The sequence below is a fragment of the Balaenoptera physalus genome (genome assembly GCF_965194825.1).
Source record: "Balaenoptera physalus genome assembly, chromosome: 6".
Lineage (NCBI taxonomy): Eukaryota > Metazoa > Chordata > Mammalia > Artiodactyla > Balaenopteridae > Balaenoptera > Balaenoptera physalus.
In genome coordinates this window covers 53,987,618-54,011,465 of record NC_138885.1, presented here as the reverse complement: position 1 = coordinate 54,011,465, position 23,848 = coordinate 53,987,618, and the positions used below count along the sequence as shown (strand labels likewise).

Below are 23,848 nucleotides of genomic sequence, written 5' to 3'. Positions count from 1 at the left end.
AAAGGGTAACCAAAATGCCAAAGTTTTTAAATCACCTACTAAATAAATGAAGACACACAGGAAGAAATTACTAGGAATTTTAAATGAGAAATAGTTTATTTTTAAATATTATCCACTTCTAAATTTGTCTGCATTTCAGATAACTAAATCAACACATGCAAATCACTTAATGGATATTAGTATAGTAAAGTTTTTTATATTGAAATAGTATTTCACGGTAAGTTCTTTTAAAACATTTACAGTTTTTAATCATTATATTTTTATATTACCGTGAATTTTCATGAAGTATCTGGCTCTATCAGGTATGAAAGATTTTTAAATTCTGCTGTCTTCTAGGTTCAAATTGAGATTCAGTATATCCTCTGAAATATTAGAATCTTTCAGTTGAATATGATTAATGTTGTTACCATGCAGTTACTGCCCTTGAATACATTTAGAAATTCATCATGTGCTGGTTTATGTGATTCTTATTTTGTATATTTCATTTTATCAACAAGCTAGTTTGTGAGTGACTAAATTTTTTTTATTTTCTTAAATTTGGAAGAGAAATAAGCTCATCATTTAACAAAAATTCTGTTATTTCCCATGAAGTATTAGACATTTGTGAAGCTTGTGATCAGAAGTGCTACCGTTTTCATCTTTTTATTTAATTTATCTTATTTGCTTGTATTTTTACTCATGGTGTCACCTTATTTATAACGTACACGTTTTCCAGTTGTGTTTTTTTTCTGATCCCTATTGTGTGCTTATTTACCATTGACATTCTAAGTACATTTTTATGTTTTTTCTGAGTTTGATTATGTCTAAAATATTTGAGTCTTATTACACTTTGACTGCCGATTTGTTGGTTGTTTACAAAGTCTGAATGTTCAACTGTAATGCTTTAATTATAGACTCTATTTTAAATAATATGAATATTTCAGGAAACTGAAATTTCCTTTTTTATCAGCTATGTAGGACCTAGTTTTCAAACCTATAAATAACAACAGATTCCAGCTGCGCTGATACAAGCCCCAAATACATAGTTTTTCTTCCTATCTACATGCAGTTCTTTCATCTAAACAGTAGATAAATGATTTATGGTTTTGTATAGTTATTCTTGGTTCAGTTCCCATCATTCAGCCACTGCTGAATATACATTGGTGTCATTTGACTAGCAGTGCCTTCCTGCAGTGCAGAAGAATAGCTTTTGCAGTATTCTGCTTATACTGTTTTTTAGACCTTTCAGAATGTCAGTTACCATGAACATTTCACTTTTTTTTAAGCTAAACTTTTGTCTTTAGCTAATGAAGGTGAACATCACTTAACATCCTATTTTTAATAAAGAGATATTCCTAGAAAAGCTTTAAAGATCATATAATGTAGTACACTGACAATATTGAATTTTTCCCATAGTATATTATTGGGGTTTTTCCTCTAATTTTTTCGTGGTTATCAAGTCAATGAAAAGTATCCTATATCTCTTGGAAGATTAGCCTGAAAGGTAATAACTGATTTGGTAATCTAGCTGGTTAGCCAATTGGAAAATATTCTTTCTGAGATTTTACATGGGGCAATACAAGACTGTCCATTAGGTTATTTCAAATTTCTTCTTAATCTTCACCCTTCCCTAAATAATGTATTCTATAAAATTTGTCTTCCCTCCTTTTCTAAAAGTTTTAACTAAAAGCCACTGTTTGAATATCTAAATTGCATTTGATGATTTTCTACCATTTAGTCATTTTACATTGATAAAACATTGTTGTCTGTAATTTATGAGAGGAAGTATAAATAAAATTCAGGCTTTCTTCATTAACTTTAAGGGGAGAAACTTTATAAATCTTTTATATTTTAATGTGACTTAACTTGTTTTAAAAATCTTCTTTGAAGCACTTTTCGTTGTTTAGACTCCCCCCCCCCCCCCCAAAAAAAAAGGCTTACTGATTTTGCTATCTCTATTGTTTTGTCTGGGTATAGGATGTTTTCTTCCATAAATGCATTTGAGATATGCTGGATGACAGTGGTCTTTGTATTATTATTTAAACCACCTGATTTATCAAAGCCAGCTTTATATTATATGTAATTTAAGGAAATTCTTAACATAAGTTGTAGATGATAACCTTAAATTCTAAGGTTTTATAGTAGCTTAAAATAGTCTTAAATATTCTGTTTCTTTACTAATTTAGAAAAATTATGATGTAAGTCATCAAAGAGTCAAATAGTTCTTTAATATTCCAGGTTTCCCATTTTATTTTTAAAACCATAGACTACTTTTGTTCTTCATAAATTTGAACTCAAGGAAGCTGCTAAGTGAAGATCCTTGGATACTGTCTTAATGAGCAGAATGATGAGTGTATAACTTCTAATCAGCTGTCTTATAATTAGAAAGATGATCAGAACTTTGTGTAATTCAGCAATTCTGTTCCAAGATGAAACTGGAAATTTTTTTCAGGAATAAAATATAAAAAGCACTGTGAAATCGGCTAGAAAGTTAATTCAAATATTTTTGCTTGTTTGGTGTTTGGCTTTGAGGTGCAGAATGGTGGCGAACAACGGATGTTCACACGCGTGCAGGGGCAACCTTCTTTCCACCATTACTGGGAATTCCACCACTGTTTGCTCCTCCAGCCCAGAATCATGATTCTTCTTCATTCCATTCAAGGGCTTCGGGAAAAAGTCATCGAAATGGTCCTGAAAAAGGTATCCATGTTAACTTTAAGTGAAGTACTACAAATCTTCCATTTCAATACCTATTTTTAATAGGGTTCAGATTTAGTAACAATTGTGGGGCATTGTGCTAGGCACTTTCACATTGTCTTGCTTAATCCTTATAATAACTCTTTGAGATTGGAAGCATTGTCATTTTGCAGCTAAGGTTAAATAAGTTATTCAGGGAAGTACAGTTTACATGTTGACATTGCATAGCAGAATTTAACCCAGGTTTTCTAACTCCCAACTCCGCTGCTTTTTCCTCTGTATCTCATTACCTCCTTCATGTTCACTCAGTAAAATATATTACTTTTTCTGTAATTAAGCATTAAATTAATTAAAACTAATGTGTTAGTATGCCTTTTTTCTTTTAAATTGTCATTAATATTTCATAGTTGATAACTGTTGTTAGAATACATTTGCAAATTATAATAGCACTTTAGATGGTTTATTATTACCTTTCTTTTCACTTAAGTAAGTGTTTGCGGAGTTTGCTCCGAAACGGGGAATACTCGCATTTAATTATCTTTCTAAAAATTTTTTAATTGCAGTGAAATTCACATAAATGTAAATTTAACCGTTTTAAACTGAACAATCCAGTGACATGTAATGCATTCATGGTGTTGTACAACCACCACCTCTATCTAGTTTCAAAACCTTTTCATCACCCCAAAAGGAAACTTCATACCCGTTAACCAGTTTCTCCCCATTATTCCCTCTCCCAGTCCCTGGCAACCACTAGCTTGCACTCTATCTCTATAGATTTACCTGCTGTGAATATCTCATATAGATGGAATCATACAATTTGTGTCTGGCTTCTTTCACTTAGCATAATGTTTTCAAGAGTCATCCACATTGTGGCATATGTCATTACTTCTTTCCTTTTTATGGCTGAATAACATTCTCTTGCATAAACATATTTATTTTTACTTTCAAGGTGTAAATGGGTCAATGAATGGAAACAATACATCGTCTGTATCTGGTATCAACACATCTGTACTATCCACTACTGCTTCAAGTTCTGTGGGACAAACTAAAAGTATAAGCTCAGGTGGAGGAAATCGAAAATGTAGTCAGGAACAAAACAAAACCCAGCCTTTGGATGCTAGAGCTGACAAAATCAAAGATAAGGTAAGTTGTTCTTTGAGGCACAAATATATAACAGATCGATGTAAGTATTCTAAAGATCAAACCACCTGAATCTATGGAATAACTTTTTATGAATTATCAACTATTTTTATAGATATTCGTTTTTGTGGGGTGGTTTTAGTACTATGCATCTAAAAAATTAAAACTGTCAGCACCAGTATAAATAATACAAATAGTAGTCATAGATAAGATTTATTGAGAACTTAACACAGGCCAGTTCTGCTGTAATTGCTTTGCATATAATATCTATTTCAACCCTCCTTATACCCCTACTGAGGTAGGTACTATTATTATAAACTGGGAAAAAGAGCCCCCAGATAGTTGGCCATTAAGTGTTCAGGATTCAAAGTCAGGCAGGTTGACTCCAGAGCCCATGCTTTAGGAAAACAAAAACAAAAAACTTTTCATTATGGAAAATTTCAAATATACACAGAAGACAGAATAGCATAATAATCCTGTGTACCCATTATTCAGTTTCAACAGTTACCATCTCATGGCCAATGATATTTCATCATAACCCCAGCTGAATTCTCCTTTTCTCCTTTGCCAGTTGGCACTATGTTAGACCTTGTCAATAGAGGGTCCTGGAGACACACTGGAAGAGGAAAAGGCTTCTGTTCCTGGTTCAAGTGTTTTCTTCTTGGTCTTATGCTGTGGCTGCCAGTGGATGGCTTCCTCACCAGCTGGCGGCTACTCTGCCAGTTGTGTTCAGGAGACCCAGTAGTGTATACCGTCTAGTGAGTTTCACTGACATCCCAGCAGGCAGCTTCTTAGTGAGTTTTGCTGGGATGCCAGTGGTTGGCTTTCTAGCTAATTTTACTGTCACCCCTGATAGCAGATTCCCAGCAAGTTTTTCTGGCACTCCAGCAGGTGGTGTCTCCTGTGTACCAGCCTTGATCTGTGATACCTCAGTGAGCTTCTCTGCCATCCAGTGGGCAGCAGCCACATCCTTTCCAACAAAGTCTGAAGCTCAGCCTTGGGTGAATGAGGGGTTGGAGAAGAAAGACCCTCTTCCAAGTTTATTTTAGTACTCTACCTCAGCCGTACAGGAAGTGGCTCTTCCCTACATCGGCTATTCCGGTATTCTTTACAGGTCTCTTTCCCTCTTAGTAGTTCATATTCTGTTACTAGTTGTTGCTTCTTTATGACAAAATTTCCCTGTTCAAATTGATAATGTGGTTTCTGCCTCCTGACTAGACCTTGTCTGCTGTAGAAGCAGTATCAGGAGTAGGGTGGGTATGCAGATTGCACATGGTAAATTCACTGCAATATTCTGGTCACTCTAAGCCTTTGGATTTCCTCTTCCACATCATGCCAGGGAAGCTGTGACATTTCAGCTTTACTAAATATAGTTCACCACTGTGTCCAGATTTCATTCATCCAACCAAGTAAGCTGAGATACCTCCAGCTACAGGAACTAACACATTATATCCAGAATTTCTAGTAAGTGCACCTGTATCGATGAATTTGGTCTGCTCCCATTGGTAACTTCTTCTTGAGAGAGAAGTCTTGGTTTATTCTGAGTTAAAGCCTTAGCATCAACTGCAAACATTTCGGAAACAAAGATAATAACTAGAGCAATGTCTTTTTGTCTACATTTTATAAAAACCACTTTCAGGGCCTGATTTTTCTGGGGGGAGAGAGTCAAAAGTTTGTGATCCTGTAATACCACTTTCTCCATTACCTCAGCTATAATAATAAGGGAATTGAAAAGCTTGTGACCCACCATAGCAAGCGCAAGGTATGCGTAGTCACTGATTGCAAATAGCGCTGATCTGAACTTTAAATCTGAACAACATGCCTCCCAGGCTCCATTTTTAACCCCAAGGAACTATTTTATCAAATTTTTCTTTGTCCTTTCTCAAGACAGCATTGAGCTCCATATATTTTCCAAGATCAACTAAACAAATAAAGGTTTCTTTCCTTTTGCCCAGCATATTTTATAGAAATACTTCCTCTAGATCTTTCAATTCCCTCTCAACAGAAGATAAATGATTTCCAGCACATAGCAAGACATATGAGGGTCTGGGGGAAGGTCATCTGGTGAAGCTTCAAAGCCTAATGATACCCATCACAAAAACTCGACAGGACTCTATTTAGGCCCCAAGACAAACATTTCTTTCCTCTTCAAGCCACCCCACTGAGCACTCGAGCAAATGTGATAAAAGACTCTTGGTTGTTTCCTTCCAGGGACACAGGTTTTAGGGTCATACTTTCCACCTGTTCCTCTTCAGCTGCTCTTTACTCTTTTCCCTTATGATTTGTTTCAAGGGCATTCCCATTAGTATGAGCTCCAAAGGCCTGTCTCTGTACTGCTTCCAGCTCCTCTGCACGCCAGACGCTGTCTGAAAACACCACCCATTCCTTGCTCCCATGGTACTTTGAAGCAGGTCGTAGACATTGTATCATGGAATATATTTATATCTATATGTATTTCTAAAAGTTAAGCGTCCATGTTTTTAAACCTTACGCTATCCTACCTCTTAGAAGTAGTGCTAAATCTAGTAACATCTAGTACCTCTAGTGCCTCCGTAAGGTACAAGGCAAGACTTTGGAGGAATGGATATGAAACAGATCATGTCCTTAGTTCTAGTAAGGAATCAGTATTGACATTCCTAAACAAAATTGGTGCTTTTAAAGTAGAAAATATTTCCAGGAGCAGGTATTAAAAACTTGCAGAGGTATCTCTTTAATGATATAAAGAAAGAAATTCCGGGTACCATAGGGGTGTTGATTTACATCTACATAGAAGTAACACTAGAGAGAGATTGACTATCAATGTGAGGGATACTAGAATTTAAGATTTCAGAAGAGTGTCTTTGGATAATTCATGGTCTGGGATGAATTTGTGTTAGTAGGTTGTTAAATGAAGATGAAGGGAGTTGAAACTGAAGAAGAAAATCCTATACTTTTTTTACCCAATGTTTTTCAGTTTTAAAAACTTAAAAAAAAAATTACTTCATCAGCCCTTTTCATGTGTAGTTTGAAAAATGTTCTTCAGCTGATTTTGGTAATCCCTCCTGGGAGGCAGGGTTACTTATCTCAGTAGTACTCATTGAAAATCATTGATTAAGTCCAGTTCCCTCACATAGTCTACATGTATATTTAGAATAAATATAAGTATTTTAAATTAAGCAATTAAAGTAAGTCAACACAAACTAAAATATACTAACATACAGCCTGTTGAGAAAAAAATAAGACAATTCAAGGTTAAGTTCCACTCCTGCTGCCATACAAATTATTGTTACCGCAGCAGCCGTAACAGTCTTTTAAAAACATAAGTGGTTTTTTATCATTTTAGAACATCCTATGTTATCACTCTGTCTAATAGTTTCCTATCCCACCAAGAATAAAATCCTTGCCATGGCCTATAAGACCATGTGTGGTCTCACCCCTGCCGGTCCTTCCAGCCTTATTTCCTACTGTTCTCTCCCAGGTTTCTGTGCTGTAGCAGGTCTAGCTGACTTTTCCATTCTTTGAACATGTCAAACTTGTTTCCAGCTCATGGCTTTTGCCTTTGCTGTTTCCCCTGTCTCGAAAGGCCCTTTTATATTTCCATGACTGGCTCTTGCTCTCCACTTGGGTCTCAGCTCAGAAGAGTCTTACCTGACAACTATATCTAAATCTTCATCCAGCACACACTGTCTACTCAATTATCCTGTTTTAGTCATGGTATTTATCACTCAAAAACCCTTATTTATATTGTTTGTTGATTCTCTTCTCCCTGTTCCCATGAGAGCAGAGTTGCTGTTGGTTTATCACACCCTTGTATCCCCAGAGACTAGAGCAACTGTGCCTGGTACATAATAGCCTTGAATATGTATTTGTTTTGCTATTGAAAGAAAGAAATATACAGTGAAATGAAAGTTCAAGGAGAGGGTTCTGAAAAGCTTTCCCAGATTGGTTGGGGAGGTAGAGTTTATTATTAATAAACTCTCCTTTGATCATTTTTTTATGAACCTAAGAAGACTCATTTTTAAAATGTATAAATGACAGAAAAAAGACAGACTACCTAATTGTGAGAAGGCAAAAGGACCACCCTCACCCCCCGCACACGTTAATAGGGACCAAAGAGATGAAATTGGTGATATTGAAACTCATTTTTCTCTTTTTCTCTAATACCTGGACTTGTCTACTCATGTCTACTTTTGTTTTAACATGGGTACTAAATTTGTTACCTTATAAAACACAAACCCTTTGCACACTGTCAGAGTATGCTCTGCAAAGACCACCTGCATCAGAATCATGTTAAGGGCTTGTTTCATACAGATCCCTGTGCCTTGTTTGGAATTGGGACCCAGGAATCTGCTGGTTGCAGCAACTTCTGCGGTGAATATTATGCTCCCTAAAGCTTTAGAACCCGCACCTCTAGACCCACTCTAGGGGAGTGTAGGACCCATCTGTCATGCTGCCTTTAAATTAAAACTACACAGATTACTTGGACATTGAAATAGTTTATTTTTTTCTGCCAAATCACAGTAGCTCCCTCATTCCCTTCCTTACTTAGCCTCTACTAAATCCGAAAGTGATAACTTCAGTTTAGATTCCTTATGACTTTCATAGTCTTGCTATACATGCTTAGAAAACTCACAGCAGATTTTGGTTGCAAAGAAGGAGCGGTTTCTCTGCCAAATAAATGATAGGCTTAATGTTATTATATTACTATTGTTTCCCTTTAATCTCTACTTTGGTCTTTCTCATCCTTTGATTTCATTTATTCCAATTCACTTTCTGCTTTACTGTGAGGGAAGAAGATAGGTCAGGGAATGATGGAAATATTAGCTTATTGAAGGGTGTGTCTGTGGAGGAAGCATTACAGTTGCTAGTTTGGAGCAGTTAACACAGTACCATGGCAAGCAGAATATAACAGGAGTGACTCTCCTCACTCATGTATTTTATATGATTTAAATCAAACTTTAGAAGACACAAAGGAAAGAGTATAGATTTGCAATCTGTAACTACAGCTTCAACCTGGCATCCTGTTGTAGAGGTGTATTACTGTCTTTTATTCCCCAAACCCAGTAGTTATGAAAGGCTGTATTTCTATTAAGGCCACAACTTTTCTAATTTGCTGCTTTTGTAATTTATTGCTGATTTTTCTGTATCTTGTTCTCTATTTTATCTACCAGCAAACACTATAGAAATGTTCCTAAGTAACTTGGGATTGTACTCAATCTTGTTGCTCTGTCGTTTTGACATTTCTCCTTTTTAGTCTTCCTATTGGCAGAGTTTTAACTTTTTCATTGTTATATAGTTATTAGTTATAATTCATCTCATTATTTTTCATCTTTTTATCCACTACCATTGTCTGTCCTTTAAGCACACAACTTTCCTTTTATGCGACCAAATGTCCCTTTCCAGCTTTGGATTTTCATTGTCCTATAGGATTTTAAATGTTCCAGAAATTAATCTCCTTCTTTATCATATTTTTCTATCTTTTTGATTTGGAAATATTAAAAAACTTAAATTCCTTGACCCTAATTAAAGCAGCCCCTTAAGCCTTTTTCTACCTATTTTATCTTCTCTCCAGTACTTTTTACTATATGGGATTATTTTCTTTGAAATTAATCTCTGTCTAGTCCACCACCACCACCACTAGAATGTAAGTTTCTTGAAGGCAGAGACTCATCTTAGACTTCATTGGAGTCCAGCACCTAGAAAGCTGTGTTTGGCTACTGACGCACTATTTGCACAAAGAAAGAAGACTAAAAGCTAAATGTAGAACATCAGTGTATGTAACCCTTATCATAAATTGCTCTTTTTAATCTGACCTACATTTTGAAGCATGGCAGTCATATGAGTGTGTATATATGTACATATATACACACTATATTGATGTTTTCAATATTCTATACAGAATATTGTATAGCGTATTGACAGAGTTTATACTTTTTACTGGAGAATTCCTTTCAGATAAGTTAATTTGATCAGTTGGTTGAATAAATACCCTTAAAACATGTGACTTTTTACTTTTTTCTAAAATGACATTTTAGAAAAATGTTTTGAGATTGAAAATATCATTTAAAAATTAAAAGAGCATACCTCTTACTGAAACTTGAATTTTTTCCAAAAATAGAAGTCTTGTTAAAAATCTTGTCTTTATCCAGAAACCAAGGAAGAAAGCTATGGAAAGTTCTAGCAACAGTGATAGTGATTCAGGCACATCATCAGACACATCAAGTGAAGGCATTAGTAGTAGTGATTCAGATGATCTAGAGGAAGATGAAGAAGAAGAAGATCAAAGTATTGAAGAAAGTGAAGATGATGATTCTGATTCAGAGAGTGAAGCACAACATAAAAGTAACAACCAGGTAGGTACAAATCATTTCATTGGCAATATCTACACATTATTCATATTTAGAAATTAACTGTCTTATCTTAACTCTCAAAGTCTATAAAGTTTAAAGTTAATCATTGCCTTTAGTTCTTCCTTTTGCATAAGAAAAAAAAAGGAGGTGGTGAAACATTTTTAAAGGAACATTTTGTGTATTTTTTAGTGAGTTTTATATATCTATCATAAGTCATTAGGAACACTTTTTTAAGTACCCTTTTTTTCCTCCATGTTTTACTGCTTGATGCTCTTTGTTTTAATAGACGTTAAGAAGTTGCCTTTTAATTTGTATTTACAGGTGCTATTACATGGTGTTTCAGACCCAAAAGCAGAAGGACAGAAAGCAACTGAAAAAGCCCAGGAAAAAAGAATACACCAGCCATTACCTCTTGTGTCTGAATCCCAGACTCACTCATCATTCCAATCCCAGCAGAAGCAGCCTCAGGTTTTGTCACAGCAGCTTCCATTTATTTTCCAAAGCTCTCAGGCAAAGGAGGAATCTGTGAACAAACACACAAGTGTAATACAGTCTACGGGATTGGTGTCCAATGTGAAACCTTTATCTTTGGTAAATCAAGCCAAAAAGGAAATTTACATGAAACTCATAGTTCCTTCTCCTGATGTACTTAAAGCAGGGAATAAAAATACCTCTGAAGAATCTAGTCCTTTGACCAGTGAATTGCGTTCCAAACGGGTGAGTTAAAAATTATTTGTAGAAGAATTTTACTATTAGAAAAACAGCTTTTATATAGTCTTATACAAGTTTAAACTGAATTCTACTCTTATTGTTATACTTTCTTAGTCACCAGGAATAGAATATACACATCAGAAAACTAAATTTCTGTGATTTTATATTTACATACACACCTGTTGAATGTATTTTTGGCAACACAATCTTGTCATTTTTCCCCAGGTTTAATGATTTAGCAGTAAGGAGAGAAATATGTTTGTATTGGACATACTTTACAATTTTGTTTAAAATCAATGTCCTTTTTTTCTAATATTAGTATATTCTTTTTTTAAAGAAATGAACTCTTGAGTCATTTACCTCTGTAGTCCTATAATTTGTCAATTTTAAGTATAAAACTCCTTTATAAAGAATGCTTTTCCTTTACCATTCTTAATTAATTATACAAAATACAAAATATTTTTAGTAACGTTACTTCTATAAACACCAGAACCACTCATCAGAGAATTTTTTTCATCTTTATTTTCTTGCTGTTAGTTTTATATTATAATATTATATAGTCTACAGTCATATGTCCAGAAGAATTCTAGTAATTAAATGACCAGTGCTTTTTATTCTAGAACTCACCCAAACTAGAGAAAAAATATTATCTTTGAACACAGTCTCCTGTCTTTTGGTTATACAAATTATCAGTAGGCATCCTAATCATTGGAAAAGACCTGTAGAGCACTTACTGTTTTGCCAGCCATTCATTGTTTTAAGTGCTGAACATGCATTTACTCATTGGATACTAACATCTGTAAGTGCCACTAATAATATTATGTCCATTTTCAGATGATCAAATTGAGATTCATAAGACTTACGTAACTCTCCCAAGATCACACTGCTAGTTGGTGACGGAGCTAGAATTCAAACCTAGGCAGTGTGGTACTAGAATCCTTGTTCTTAATCACTGTGATATGCTGCCTTTCTTTCTCAAAAAGTCGCAATGTCCTTGTCCATTGACTCTTATTTTACAGTGAAGAATTTCAGAAAAAGGACAAAGAAAAATGAGCAAATCAGGCTCTTTTGAGAATCTAAATGAGTAGTTCTCAAGCCTAAGTGTACATTAGAATCACCTGGGAAACTTTAAAAATGACCTAACCACCTCAGAACAATTTAAAATCAGGATCTCTTGTGTTGAGACTGAGGTATTACACATCTAAAAACCCTCCCAAGTGACTCAAATGTGCAGCCAAATTTGAGAACCACTGATCTAAATGGAAGGACCAGTGGCATCATAATATCACACATATGAGAACTTGTAATGCATGGGCCAATCATAAGGAGTTATTGTTATTGGCATCACATTATTGACTCTCCTTGAGGAATTAAGCAAATTAAAAATCACACTGGGTTATTTTAATTTTTCATTAATATATATTCCACTTTAAGGTAAATGAATTTACAGAGCCACATCGAGTTACTTGCATTATGAAAGTTTTCTTAATTTTTTCAAGGAGTTTCTTAATTCTTATTTAAAGACTTTCATATGACTGCCTATTAGAAAGTCATTTATTAAACACTTGCTTATTTAAATGTAGCCAAGCTAGGATTTCTACACATATGATCTTATGTAATCCTTACAAAATTGTGTGAGGTAAAGAAACTAAGGCTCAGAGAGGTTAAGTCACTTTTCAACATCATATAACAAGTTAAGAGCAGACAGGTGTTAAACCAAGATCATTCTGATTTCAAAGCCCATGATTAAGATGAAATAATTTGGTGTTTCTGAAATGATAATGGTTGTTAATGGGAAATATTTTATGTGAATGGGCATTCACAGTAGACTCAACTCTCAATGACTTTATCTACTTTTTATTGGTATCTACTATTGAGTTAAAGGGTATTTTTAGAAATATTTCTCTTACATCAGTTCTCTTTCTTTTTGCAACAGTCTAACATAGAATTTTGCTTGATTTCTTACTATAGTCTCAATTGTTTCATGCTTCCTGCTATGTATCTGGCTCCCACACTAGTCTATGATTTCCTTCAGTGTTATTTAATCATTGGATCCTTTCGTACCCTTATACTGTAGACATTTAATTTAAATCAATATACATTAATCGTACATAAAGACCAGGAGTGAAAAATCTTTATCAAGTTTTGCCTAGAGGATTTTTTGTGGCCTTACAGAGACTCAGGTAAGAACTAGGGGAGCAAGAGCTTGGAGGTAGGACAAAGCTTCGAGCCTCTCTCTTCTCATACTCCTGTCACCCAAGGGGATATCTTAAAGTAGCAGGACATTTGCTGCTATACAGGTCTCTTTTTTCTCCCCTCCTACTTTATGTACACCCCTAATATCAAAAAAGATAGCATGTTTGCTGTAAAAGAGTAACTGATACTAGTCTTGGGATAAAATACAGTGATCGTTGGTTATTTTCGAAAACCTTCAGATGTCAGCATATGAGAAGTGATTCTTCAGAGTTATAGAGTGAGAAACAATTTCAGAAAATTAAAATATAAAATTTAAAACTAAAGGGAAAGTTTTTATTTTCATTACTCTTTTGATCCTATGAATTTGGAAGGAATATTTACTACCTATTAAAAAAAGAATACAAAATGATTATGTGACAAAATTTTGTTCTAAGAAATGAAAATACACTAAATTTTTCTGCTGAACATTTAAATCAGTATATATATAAAATATGAAGTATAAGTACATTATATGTATACTCACATAATATATATAACATAAAATATTTTTGTTTCATATACATATTAAGTAAAATTATATTAAAGTATCTTATGTAAAATTTTGCTATAAAATTCTTTTAAAAAGGTAAACACAATTATGTAGTATAATATTCCATATTTTATTCACTGAATAAATACCAATGAACCAGTTTCTCTTTGTGAGGCATTGCCTTATGTATCAATACAAATATTATGTGACAGTCTCTGTTTACAAAGTATTAATTTTCTAAACAAATACAGTGAGGATAAGTTACATAAGATAAAGAAGTTTATATGGGAATTTCTTACTGCTTATTAGTACTGGTGCTTTAAAATATTTAATAAGTCATTCTATATGGCATTCCATCTGCATTTATACTTGTGAAATAACCCACCACAAGGCTTTGCTGACTTGAGTGTTAACAGCCCGGGTCCAATGCTGACAGTACTGCTGATTTTAATTTCTAGGCAACCATTTTCATCACAGAATTTTACCTTTCAAAATTCAACTCTATTTCTATTAACTTGGTATTTTAATCATCCTACTTCAGTTTGTTTTTTAATATTTTAATTATACAAATTTAATGAAATTCATATGATGTTATTCTTTTCATGAAGATTCTGATAGCCAAATAATTTTTTGTTTCTTATTTACATATGTAAATTTTATGGCTTAATGGTTTACAAAATAATTTTTCCCAAGAAAAGTATAATTTTTCTAAACTGTTTTCTAAACTCTTTCCAATGCTAATGTGCTGAAGACACTCAAAAGTATATCCCACAGAATGTTGAGCCAGCCTTCCCACTAACCTCAAATCATGATTACTGTAGGTAATACAGGATAGAATAAAAGGAGGTATAAAGGAGCTCAAGGATAGAGACAATGAGTGCTTTGGGCTGGGACAAACATGGAAAGCTTCTTGGGTTGGATTTTGAATAATGAATAGGATTTCATCTGCTTGAAGTTTATTAGAGGAAGATAATTCATGCAAAGGAAATGGTGATAGCAAAACGTGGAGGTGGTGAAAGTATGACATGCACAGGGCATGGCAAATAGTCCACTTGGACAACAAAGGGAGTAAAAAGTAACTTGAGTATCAGATTTAACTATTTAGGGTTTATAAAGTGAGCAATGATGGAAGAGGCACTAAAGGTTTTGACCAAAGAGCTAATATAGTAAAATACAGCTTATATGATGAGAAAATTGACATTGGCATATAGCATATATTGGGAGTTGGTTAGGAAGAAGTGATAGTATAGCTTAAATTTGAGCAATATTTCAATGAGAGAATACAAACCACATGGTAATATGGCTGACTTGGAAAAAAGAAAAGTAAAAGATGTTTTGAGAGTTTCAAGTTTGGGTTATTGAGAAAAACGGGAGCTGTAGTAATAAGAGGTGGGCAGTCAGGAAACATGTTTTGAAGCAGAAAGACTAATTGAATTTTTAAATATATTATGTCTAGCAAGGTTCAGGAACCAACTAGTCATTATTGCCACTACTTTTATAGCACTTGTATATCATGATTTAAATTTGTATATGAGTAGCTGTTGTCAGATACAGAAAGCAAAAAAAAGTAATTTTTGTTCTTATGGTACATTATTGTTTTGTTTTTTTTTTAACTTACGTTTCAACAGGAACAATATAAACAGACATTCCCAGCTCAGTTAAAGAAACAGGAGTCATCTAAGAGCCTGAAGAAGGTTATTGCAGCTTTGTCAAATCCAAAAGCAACCTCTAGTTCACCAGCACATCCAAAACAAACATTAGAAAACAACCACCCTAATCCTTTCTTGACAAATGCACTTTTAGGTAATCATCAACCAAATGGAGTTATTCAAAGTGTCATTCAAGAAGCTCCTCTGGCACTTACTACCAAAACTAAAATGCAGAGTAAGATTAATGAAAACATTGCTACTTCAAGTAGCACCCCTTTTTCCTCACCTGTAAATCTGAGTACAAGTGGGAGAAGAACCCCTGGCAATCCGACAACTGTCATGCCCTCTGCCTCTCCCATACTGCATAGTCAGGGGAAGGAAAAAGCAGTGAGCAATAATGTGAACACAGTAAAAACACAGCATCACTCTCATCCTGCAAAATCTTTAGTGGAACAGTTCAGAGGAACAGATTCAGACATTCCTAGCAGCAAAGATTCTGAAGATTCAAATGAGGATGAAGAGGAAGATGATGAGGAAGAAGATGAGGAAGATGATGAAGATGATGAATCTGATGACAGCCAATCAGGTTATTTTCTATTTTTAAGTTTAAAGTATTTCTCTAAATGCTATGTGAACCAAAACATTTTAAAGAGGTTCTTAATTCACAGACTGAAAATCATTGTCATTCACTGTGTTTCACACAGCTATGTGCCTTTCTATAATGAGTGGTAAAATACAGGAATAATTGAAATTGGAAATCCTAAATTAAGTTCTCAGCTCTGTTATTCATTTAACATTAAACAAATAACTTTAAATTGAATATAAATAATTCATGAATTAAGAAATTCAGGAACTTGCTTAATTTTCATTTAATTCATGACCACTCATTTGTCCTTTCTTTTTCATCTCTTCTGCTGCTTGTTATATTGTGTCACTAGATATTTTGAATAAAGGTAAAATTGTAGTCACAGTCATTCAGAAAATACCAAAAACCTATATCCCTATGAATATTTTTTAGCAACACAGAATTTATTTAATAACATATATAGAGTACCCCCTGATTTTATTTTGATTTACTTTCTAGTTTTCTTTTTAATTTCTTTTTGTTTTATTTCCTCTTAACTCTCCTTCTTGTTCCACAGAAGATTGAAAACATAAAATATAAGGTAGCTTAAATTTTAAATACAAAGATGAAATACATATTATGAAAGTTTTTGGATTTGTTCCTAGTCAGCCACAAATCCAATTGTAAATTTTCTATCTACCAATAGGAAGAGGAAAATATAGTCAATTATACAATTTAAAAAGTGTCTATAAGGTAAAAACAACCTACTTGCTCAGGGTAAGAACAGCTTTTCCTGATAATATTTTTCCTAGGGTTCCCATAAACACAACTTTGCATGATAGATAATGGATATCAATATTAATAACTTTCAAAGATAATTTTTATAATGAACTTCAGTGTAGACAGCTAGTACTACACAAAAAACAATTCCACAGAAGCTGTTGTTCTGGGAACGATTAAGATACAGTCCAAGTATTAGTCCTTTGTTATCAAGTTTAATCCAGAAATAGATTTTACATATCTATAGGAATGGATGCATTTATAGGACTACATTGCTAGCATGAACTTAAATTATTAAATCATTAAATTATTCCCCACAGTTATTTCTGTAATCCTAGTCTTTTGTAAAGCCTGAGAAGCTTGATGAAATCTTGCAGCTAAATAGAATAACTGTAACCCCCAAAGCCAAGCATCTCCCTGCAAAAATTGTTTTCTTTGGCCTCAAAGCCCAGAAGAAAGGATAATGATAGTTCCAGAGTTCTCTTCCTCATACTGAACCTAGTATACTTCTTAAGCTACTAGAATCTATTAATTTAAATAATCAATTCTGTTTCCTCTATACTTTGGCTTCTTTATTAAATTAAAAGTGCTTTTGAAACCACTAAGCAGAAACTCATCATGTGAATACTGTCATTTGAGAAGAACTGTTTTATGATTTAAGTTTTATGATTTGAGTAAAACAGTTACTTTTAACGAAGAATTTTGAGGATTTATGGCCTGCATACATTGTACTCAGATAGCTTTTAAGATAGTAATTTTTACATTTACTCTTCAGAAGAGTTGCTCACTTGAGTTCTCAGTCACAGATGCCGATTCCTGAACTATTCCATTTAGATACAAACTGCAAACTGTTGGTGATTATCTAGTTATAATATACAAATGCTTCTTTTACTTCCCAGAATCAGATAGTAATTCAGAATCAGATACAGAAGGATCAGAAGAGGATGATGATGATGATAAAGACCAAGATGAATCAGATAGTGATACTGAAGGAGAGAAAACTTCAATGAAACTGAATAAAACAACTTCCTCTGTCAAAAGCCCTTCCATCAGTCTCACAGCTCACTCAACACCTCGTAACCTCCACATAGCAAAAGCCCCAGGCTCTGCTCCTGCTGCCTTATGTTCTGAATCCCAGTCACCTGCTTTCCTTGGCACACCTTCTTCCACACTTACTTCAAGTCCACACTCTGGTACCTACACTTTATTTTTATTATTGTGAAGTAGAAGTCAAACCATAACAAGAATTCTTATTTATACAGTGTTCTGGGGATGATCTCATTGGAATCAAGGGCTAGATTTTAGGTTGGCTAAGAAAGGTCAGCGTGTATTTTCAAAGGATATGACTCATTACCATTTTTATTCTCTGTGCTTCCAATTTAAGAACCTGATTGATGGCAGCTTTTGAGTTTGCATACTTTCCTGTTTTTGTGTTCAGTTTATGCTTCTAGAATTTAGAGTTTGACAGTGGACTTTTTTTGTAATTTATAAAAATGAGCTCACTTGGTTACTTAAGGTACAATTGCATATCTGCCCAACACATAGCCGATGTCATTTGTATTAGTGAGTTAGCATTATTATTCCCTTAACATGCCATATCTTTTTTTTCTATTTGACCTTTTATAAACTTTCAGAGGTCTTCATTAAAAGGTTTACATTAATACTCCCAAATTAATCTCTATTCTCATTCAATAACTAAGAAAATATAGATGTGTATAGTAAAATATTGTATTGTTTTACATATTTCACTGTTTTTTGAAATTTTCTAGTTTTGTTTTCATTTGCCACAAACCAATATGATATCCTACTAATATAAGATGTGTACATTTGTATTGGTGAAGCTTGATCATTATCTATGAAAATTTTTCCGTATAATCATAATCCTATTCTTTGTACTCTAGATTAATTAAAAGTGTTTTTGACTATAGATTCATATGGCTATAGAAGTTATATTATTTTAAAATGTATGATCCAGATGTTGAAATTTTTCAGCATCTGAAAACTCATATTTTCAAGGAAAACAACTGTACATAGTTTTCTGAAACCTCTGCTATTTTCCTCCTACTTCTTTAGCCATTTCATTAATAACAAAATGAGGGGAAAGCTGTATATTTTTACCTTGCATTGTCTTTTCATTAGAGAGAAATACTAGTTATTCTGTCATGCAGACCAAAAAAAAAAGAAAAACACCCTTTACTTTATATGCAATGTGTTTTGTTGAAAAGAATCTAAAAATAATGCACAAGTTGCAGAAATACACTAAATAATTCAAGTCATTAAGATATATTATTATTCAAAGAAAAGTTTCGAAACTATCAAAAATTTTTCATGTATGTAAACTAATCTTTTATGTTAACTGGTTGAATTTTCTTGAAGGCACTTCCAAAAGAAGAAGAGTAACAGATGAACGTGAACTGCGTATTCCTTTGGAATATGGGTATGCAAAATAAGATATATCTTTATACTTTCCCCCATATATTTAAGCATGTTTGATTTCTCATTCTCTACTATTAATAAGAGAAGTGAATATACTACACAGTATTTGTTAGAGCAGAGGAGCAAAGCTGATATATCTGAAGTTGATATACCAGAAAAAAATTAAGACTAACTTCTGGGTTTTAGGTATGACAGATGGGAACATATGCATCCAGGTGGGAATATGACTGAAAAAGTCACAAGAGCAAATCATTTGGCAAAGAGCAGAGACACAGTTAAGAGTGTCAGAGGTTTTTGTGAAGATAGATTTAAAGGAAGGTGAAAGCCACTGTGGGTGAAACTGAGGGACTTGAGCAGAGTTTGGCTAAAATGCTTGAATAGGAACTGAGAATTTTCATGATCCCCAAAGAGCAGACAGCCAGGTTTACTGTGCTCTTCTCATTTAAAGCTTTTCAGGTGTGAAAAATCAGTACACATTGACACATGTTACTGAACATGTCCGAATACCCAACATAATGCCAGTATGATCTCTTAAAAAATTAATGGAGTTTAATATTTGTAAATTGAGTCTTTGATTAATTTTTAGTTGAATTACTTAGCAAAAATATCTAAATTATTTTAATAGTAAATGTATCTGAATTGCATGACTGGCTGTTTATATTTGTTTTCTTTGTATTTTTCATGTTTTCTAAAGAGCATGTGTTCTTAAACTTTTTTTAATTTTTATTTTTAAAAGCTTTCTTAAAATTAAGTATGTGATAACCCTCATTTCTATTATGTGTAGCTGGCAGAGAGAGACAAGAATAAGAAACTTTGGAGGGCGCCTTCAAGGAGAAGTAGCATATTATGCTCCATGTGGAAAGAAACTTAGGCAGTACCCTGAAGTAATAAAGGTACATACTTTTCACCAAATAACACACATTTGGTGCCTATTAAGCATGGTTATGGAAAAAAAAGTACACTCCTTTCTCAGATAAAGTTCCTTGATACAAAATATTCTCTTGTATGGGACTAATGAATGTGCTTAACCTAAATTGATCTCCTGTAAATCCATAGCCCCTTGATAGACTATGCAAAACAGTAGTGTCCTGAAGATAGCTATACATCAGAGCTGGGTTGTAATTATTAAAACCTGAAGTGGAAAAATATGTGATTTTTTCAGTATCTCAGCAGAAATGGAATAATGGATATCTCAAGGGACAATTTCAGCTTCAGTGCAAAAATAAGAGTGGGTGACTTCTATGAAGCCAGAGATGGACCGCAGGTATCCACTTTTTGAAAAGTACAGTCTTTGAACCAAAAAGTAGTAACATAACCTAAATGAAGTAAATTTCACTACACTCTAGAGCATTGCCTTTTGTTAGTTAATTCGTATAGCTATACATATAACTTTGTGGTAAACACTCACAAGACCTCAATTTACTATATTTCAGTAACAAGGAGCTTTGACATTTTTTTCAAATTTCTTAAGTAAACTTTTTCCTGTTTGTTAGTTCTGTCATTAATTTTATAGTTTATACAGGTATAAAAGTATCTGTATGTTCATGAGAAATATAGAAAAACCTTAGTTCCCTGAAAGGTAAACAGTTTTTTGAAAATTAATTTGAATAGGAAAAAACATGTTGTTATAAGTCAGCCCAAGAGAGGATAAATATGCCTTCGTTTTTGGAAGGATCTTGTCCATTTGATTATGCCATACTACATGGTTCATTGTTACAAGTTTGATAATTTTTGATGGGGGTAGGGGGAATTCCATAATATTAAATGAGTGAAATTTCTGCCTTTTGCAGAAATTGAATTTTTAAATAATTATACACATTTCTGAAATTATGGCCACAGCTCCCTTTGAGCTTGAGGATTAAGTACACAACCTCACCAATCAGCGCAAAGAACTTACCACTGAAACTTTGTTTCCTATATGTTTCCTTTAATGGTTTGCCTTTGTTCCTTACTTAGATTCAGCTACATAATGCTTATTATTCCCTTTAAGTTATTAGCTCCATTGAAAGAGGTCATAGCTATGGACTAAGGAGACCTAGATTCTTGTTAACCCATGAAATAGTTTTGTGATTTCGAACAACAAAATAATGCCCACTTTTTCTTCAGTTTCTTTATCTACAGAATAGAGACAATCATAATTTTACTTCTGCCTCATAGGATTATGGTGAGGTTAAAATGAGATCATACGCATGAAAATGTTTCAAAAGGTTAAAATGCTCAACCAACTGAAGTTATTTTCTTTCTTGATTGAACCTTTCTCTCTTTTGGCCCATTATAATGCACAGAAAGATTTTTTCTGGCAATTAATATTTTCTGTTTTGAATAGGCAGGCTTTTCCATACTATCTTACCCTTTAATTTTGTAGTTATAGAAGTAGAAAAGGCCTTCCTAATTCTGCAAGAAGTTCATTTTGAGAGCTCAAAGATGAAGGGAGTTTTCCAAGATTACACAACCTCAACCAGGCGGAGACGTAATTGAACTCAAAATTTCTAACAAGTGTTCTTTTGCATTCATTGTGTAACCTATTTTCCATTGTTGTCCATGACTTTTTATGTCCACATCCACTTGTTTCTTTACTAGTAATTCTAAAATGCCAAAATATATTCATCTCAGGTTTAACTTATTTATGGAAATATATTCTAGGATTTTTCTTTTTTAAACTTAAAAATGTGTCTAACTTGGACTAAATTTGTCACCAAACAGATTCTTGGAATTTTAGTGAACCACAGTGTTATTTTACACACTCCATATATACTAGATCAGTTTTTAAGTCACAAAACATATTAGAAGGCAATAATAATTTTATTTAAAAATTCTCATTTTTTAAATCTTTTGATTCATGTTATCATAACCTTACTTGTTTCATTTAAATATGCCAAAGATATCTTTATGTTTTTAAGTTCAATAGAATTTTATTCTGAGAGGAAAGCTAATTGCTGTCCAATACATAAAGGACTTTTAGTTTTTTATCAGTGATAATTAGACTTAGTCTATAAAGCCTTATTAGGCAGAACAGAATGTTCTTTGACATCCATTCACTTTTTATTAAACATAATCAGTGTTTTCCAAAGCATATTGTCTTGTTGAGAGATCAATTCCAATCAAGGAAATATGATGAATTACTAAGTCCAGAATGTGTTAAGCTGCCAACATTTCAGCAGACTACTAAGGGAAAATATTAGCAATTTTGAGAGTATTTCTCTCGGTTAAAAAATAATAGCAAGTTGAATTCATTTCAGGATACTTTTAGAGAACAACAATTAAAGGTGAGTAATCAAAACAACGTTTAGTTAATTAATTAGAGATGCATGTAGTTGAAGAACCATATACTTTTTTATTGTATGATCAATATGTATAAGCATATAGTTAATTAGAAATGTATATACTTACAATTTTCTATGAAAATGAACAAAGATTACATATTTTTGGTAGAGTAACTGTCATGTGTAATAACTTTGATTGGCTTAAATTTTGTAGAAGATATAAAATATAATTTGGGATAAAGACACCGTTACCAAGCAGTGATGATCTGTATATGTTTACAATAGGTCTGCCTCTATACAAATTGTATAAATGGTATGATGGCTGTACGTATATTGAAAAACAAAACTATGCATATTGAAAGACTGAAAGGAAATGTACCAAAATTTTAATAATGGATATAATGATTGGTGGTACAGTGGATCTTTTTTTTCCTATGTTCTTGCATGTTTCATAATTTCTAAAATGTGCTTGTATTACATATATAGTGTGAAAAACAATTTCCTATTTAAAAAATAATTGCATCTACCCCTTGTAATCCAATAAAGCTAAGCATTCAGTTTTCCAAATGCATGGAGATTTTACATAATGATTTTAAGTGTTACTGCTACAGTTTTCCAAGTTTCATATATTTATTTTTGGTGTTTGATAGCAAATGAAATGCTGTATTTGTAAATTCATTAGTATTCTTAATCACTCTCCTAATAAAACATTTGCATTGGAAAATATAATTTTCTCCATCATATTTTTCTTTTTTCTCTTAAAACTTACCAAACAAAACAAAACAAAACAAAAAAAACAACCAATAGTAGTTCTGTAAGTTCTAATACCGTTCAAGGTATTTCAAAAAATTGCAGCAATGGTATTCCAAAGCTCTATATTTTACAGATGAAATTTAGGAAATGGTAATTTCTGTTAGAAGATAATATCTGCAGTAGAGAACCATGGTTATTTTATATGTTAATCATTTTTGACTCAAGGTATTTCTGAGCTTAAGACAGTGATTATATATATATTTATTAGCAGCAAACATTTGTTGAAAGTATTGACTAATTTTGTGTGTAGTATAGTAAGATGAGAGGTATGAGAGTTCATATTTATTGAAATGTAGTAAATTCATCATTAACTAAAGGACAAAAATCTAATGATTAACTTTAAAAAAATTAAAAAGAGAAGTCCTTAATTAAATAAGATAGGGTTGACACAAGAAATTGGGGTGGGGGGGAGCCTTTAATCTATCCATTATCAATTTTATTTATTTCAATCTACAAATGTGGTAAGAGATTTGCAAAATCATCTACTCGTTAATATCTACTGATCCTTAGATACCAAACACTTCCTACTGGCTTCTATAAAAATCATGATTTTAAGGATGATAGAGTTCATGGAACAAAATGAACCATAGTGCTGTTTATAATCACGTGATATACTGGCTGGCTACCTTCTTACTGAAATTCTTTTAACTATTTTAGTCAGTGAAACCCCTTTGAAAAGGCTATAAGGTAAATATATTTCTTACAGACTTCTCCATCACATTATAAAGAACTAGTTGAACCTAATGTTTATCATTGTTTTC

At 33.1% G+C, this 23,848-nt stretch overlaps 1 protein-coding gene across 7 annotated transcripts in view; it reads left to right on the top strand.

The window, feature by feature from the left end:
- BAZ2B (bromodomain adjacent to zinc finger domain 2B) overlaps nucleotides 1–23,848 on the top strand; it is a 307,588-nt gene that overhangs the window by 192,375 nt on the left and 91,365 nt on the right. For 4 of the 7 annotated variants that reach the window (XM_082464830.1, XM_082464829.1, XM_082464827.1 and 1 more), the window contains 9 exons: nucleotides 2,512–2,679; nucleotides 3,626–3,819; nucleotides 9,945–10,148; nucleotides 10,467–10,862; nucleotides 15,210–15,816; nucleotides 17,475–17,768; nucleotides 18,952–19,012; nucleotides 19,796–19,904; nucleotides 20,174–20,275. In XM_082464830.1, coding sequence (XP_082320956.1) covers nucleotides 2,512–2,679; nucleotides 3,626–3,819; nucleotides 9,945–10,148; nucleotides 10,467–10,862; nucleotides 15,210–15,816; nucleotides 17,475–17,768; nucleotides 18,952–19,012; nucleotides 19,796–19,904; nucleotides 20,174–20,275 — 2,135 coding nt within the window. The remainder of the gene's footprint in view (nucleotides 1–2,511; nucleotides 2,680–3,625; nucleotides 3,820–9,944; nucleotides 10,149–10,466; nucleotides 10,863–15,209; nucleotides 15,817–17,474; nucleotides 17,769–18,951; nucleotides 19,013–19,795; nucleotides 19,905–20,173; nucleotides 20,276–23,848) is intronic. The other 3 variants (XM_082464828.1, XM_082464832.1, XM_082464833.1) reach the window with 2 other exon arrangements.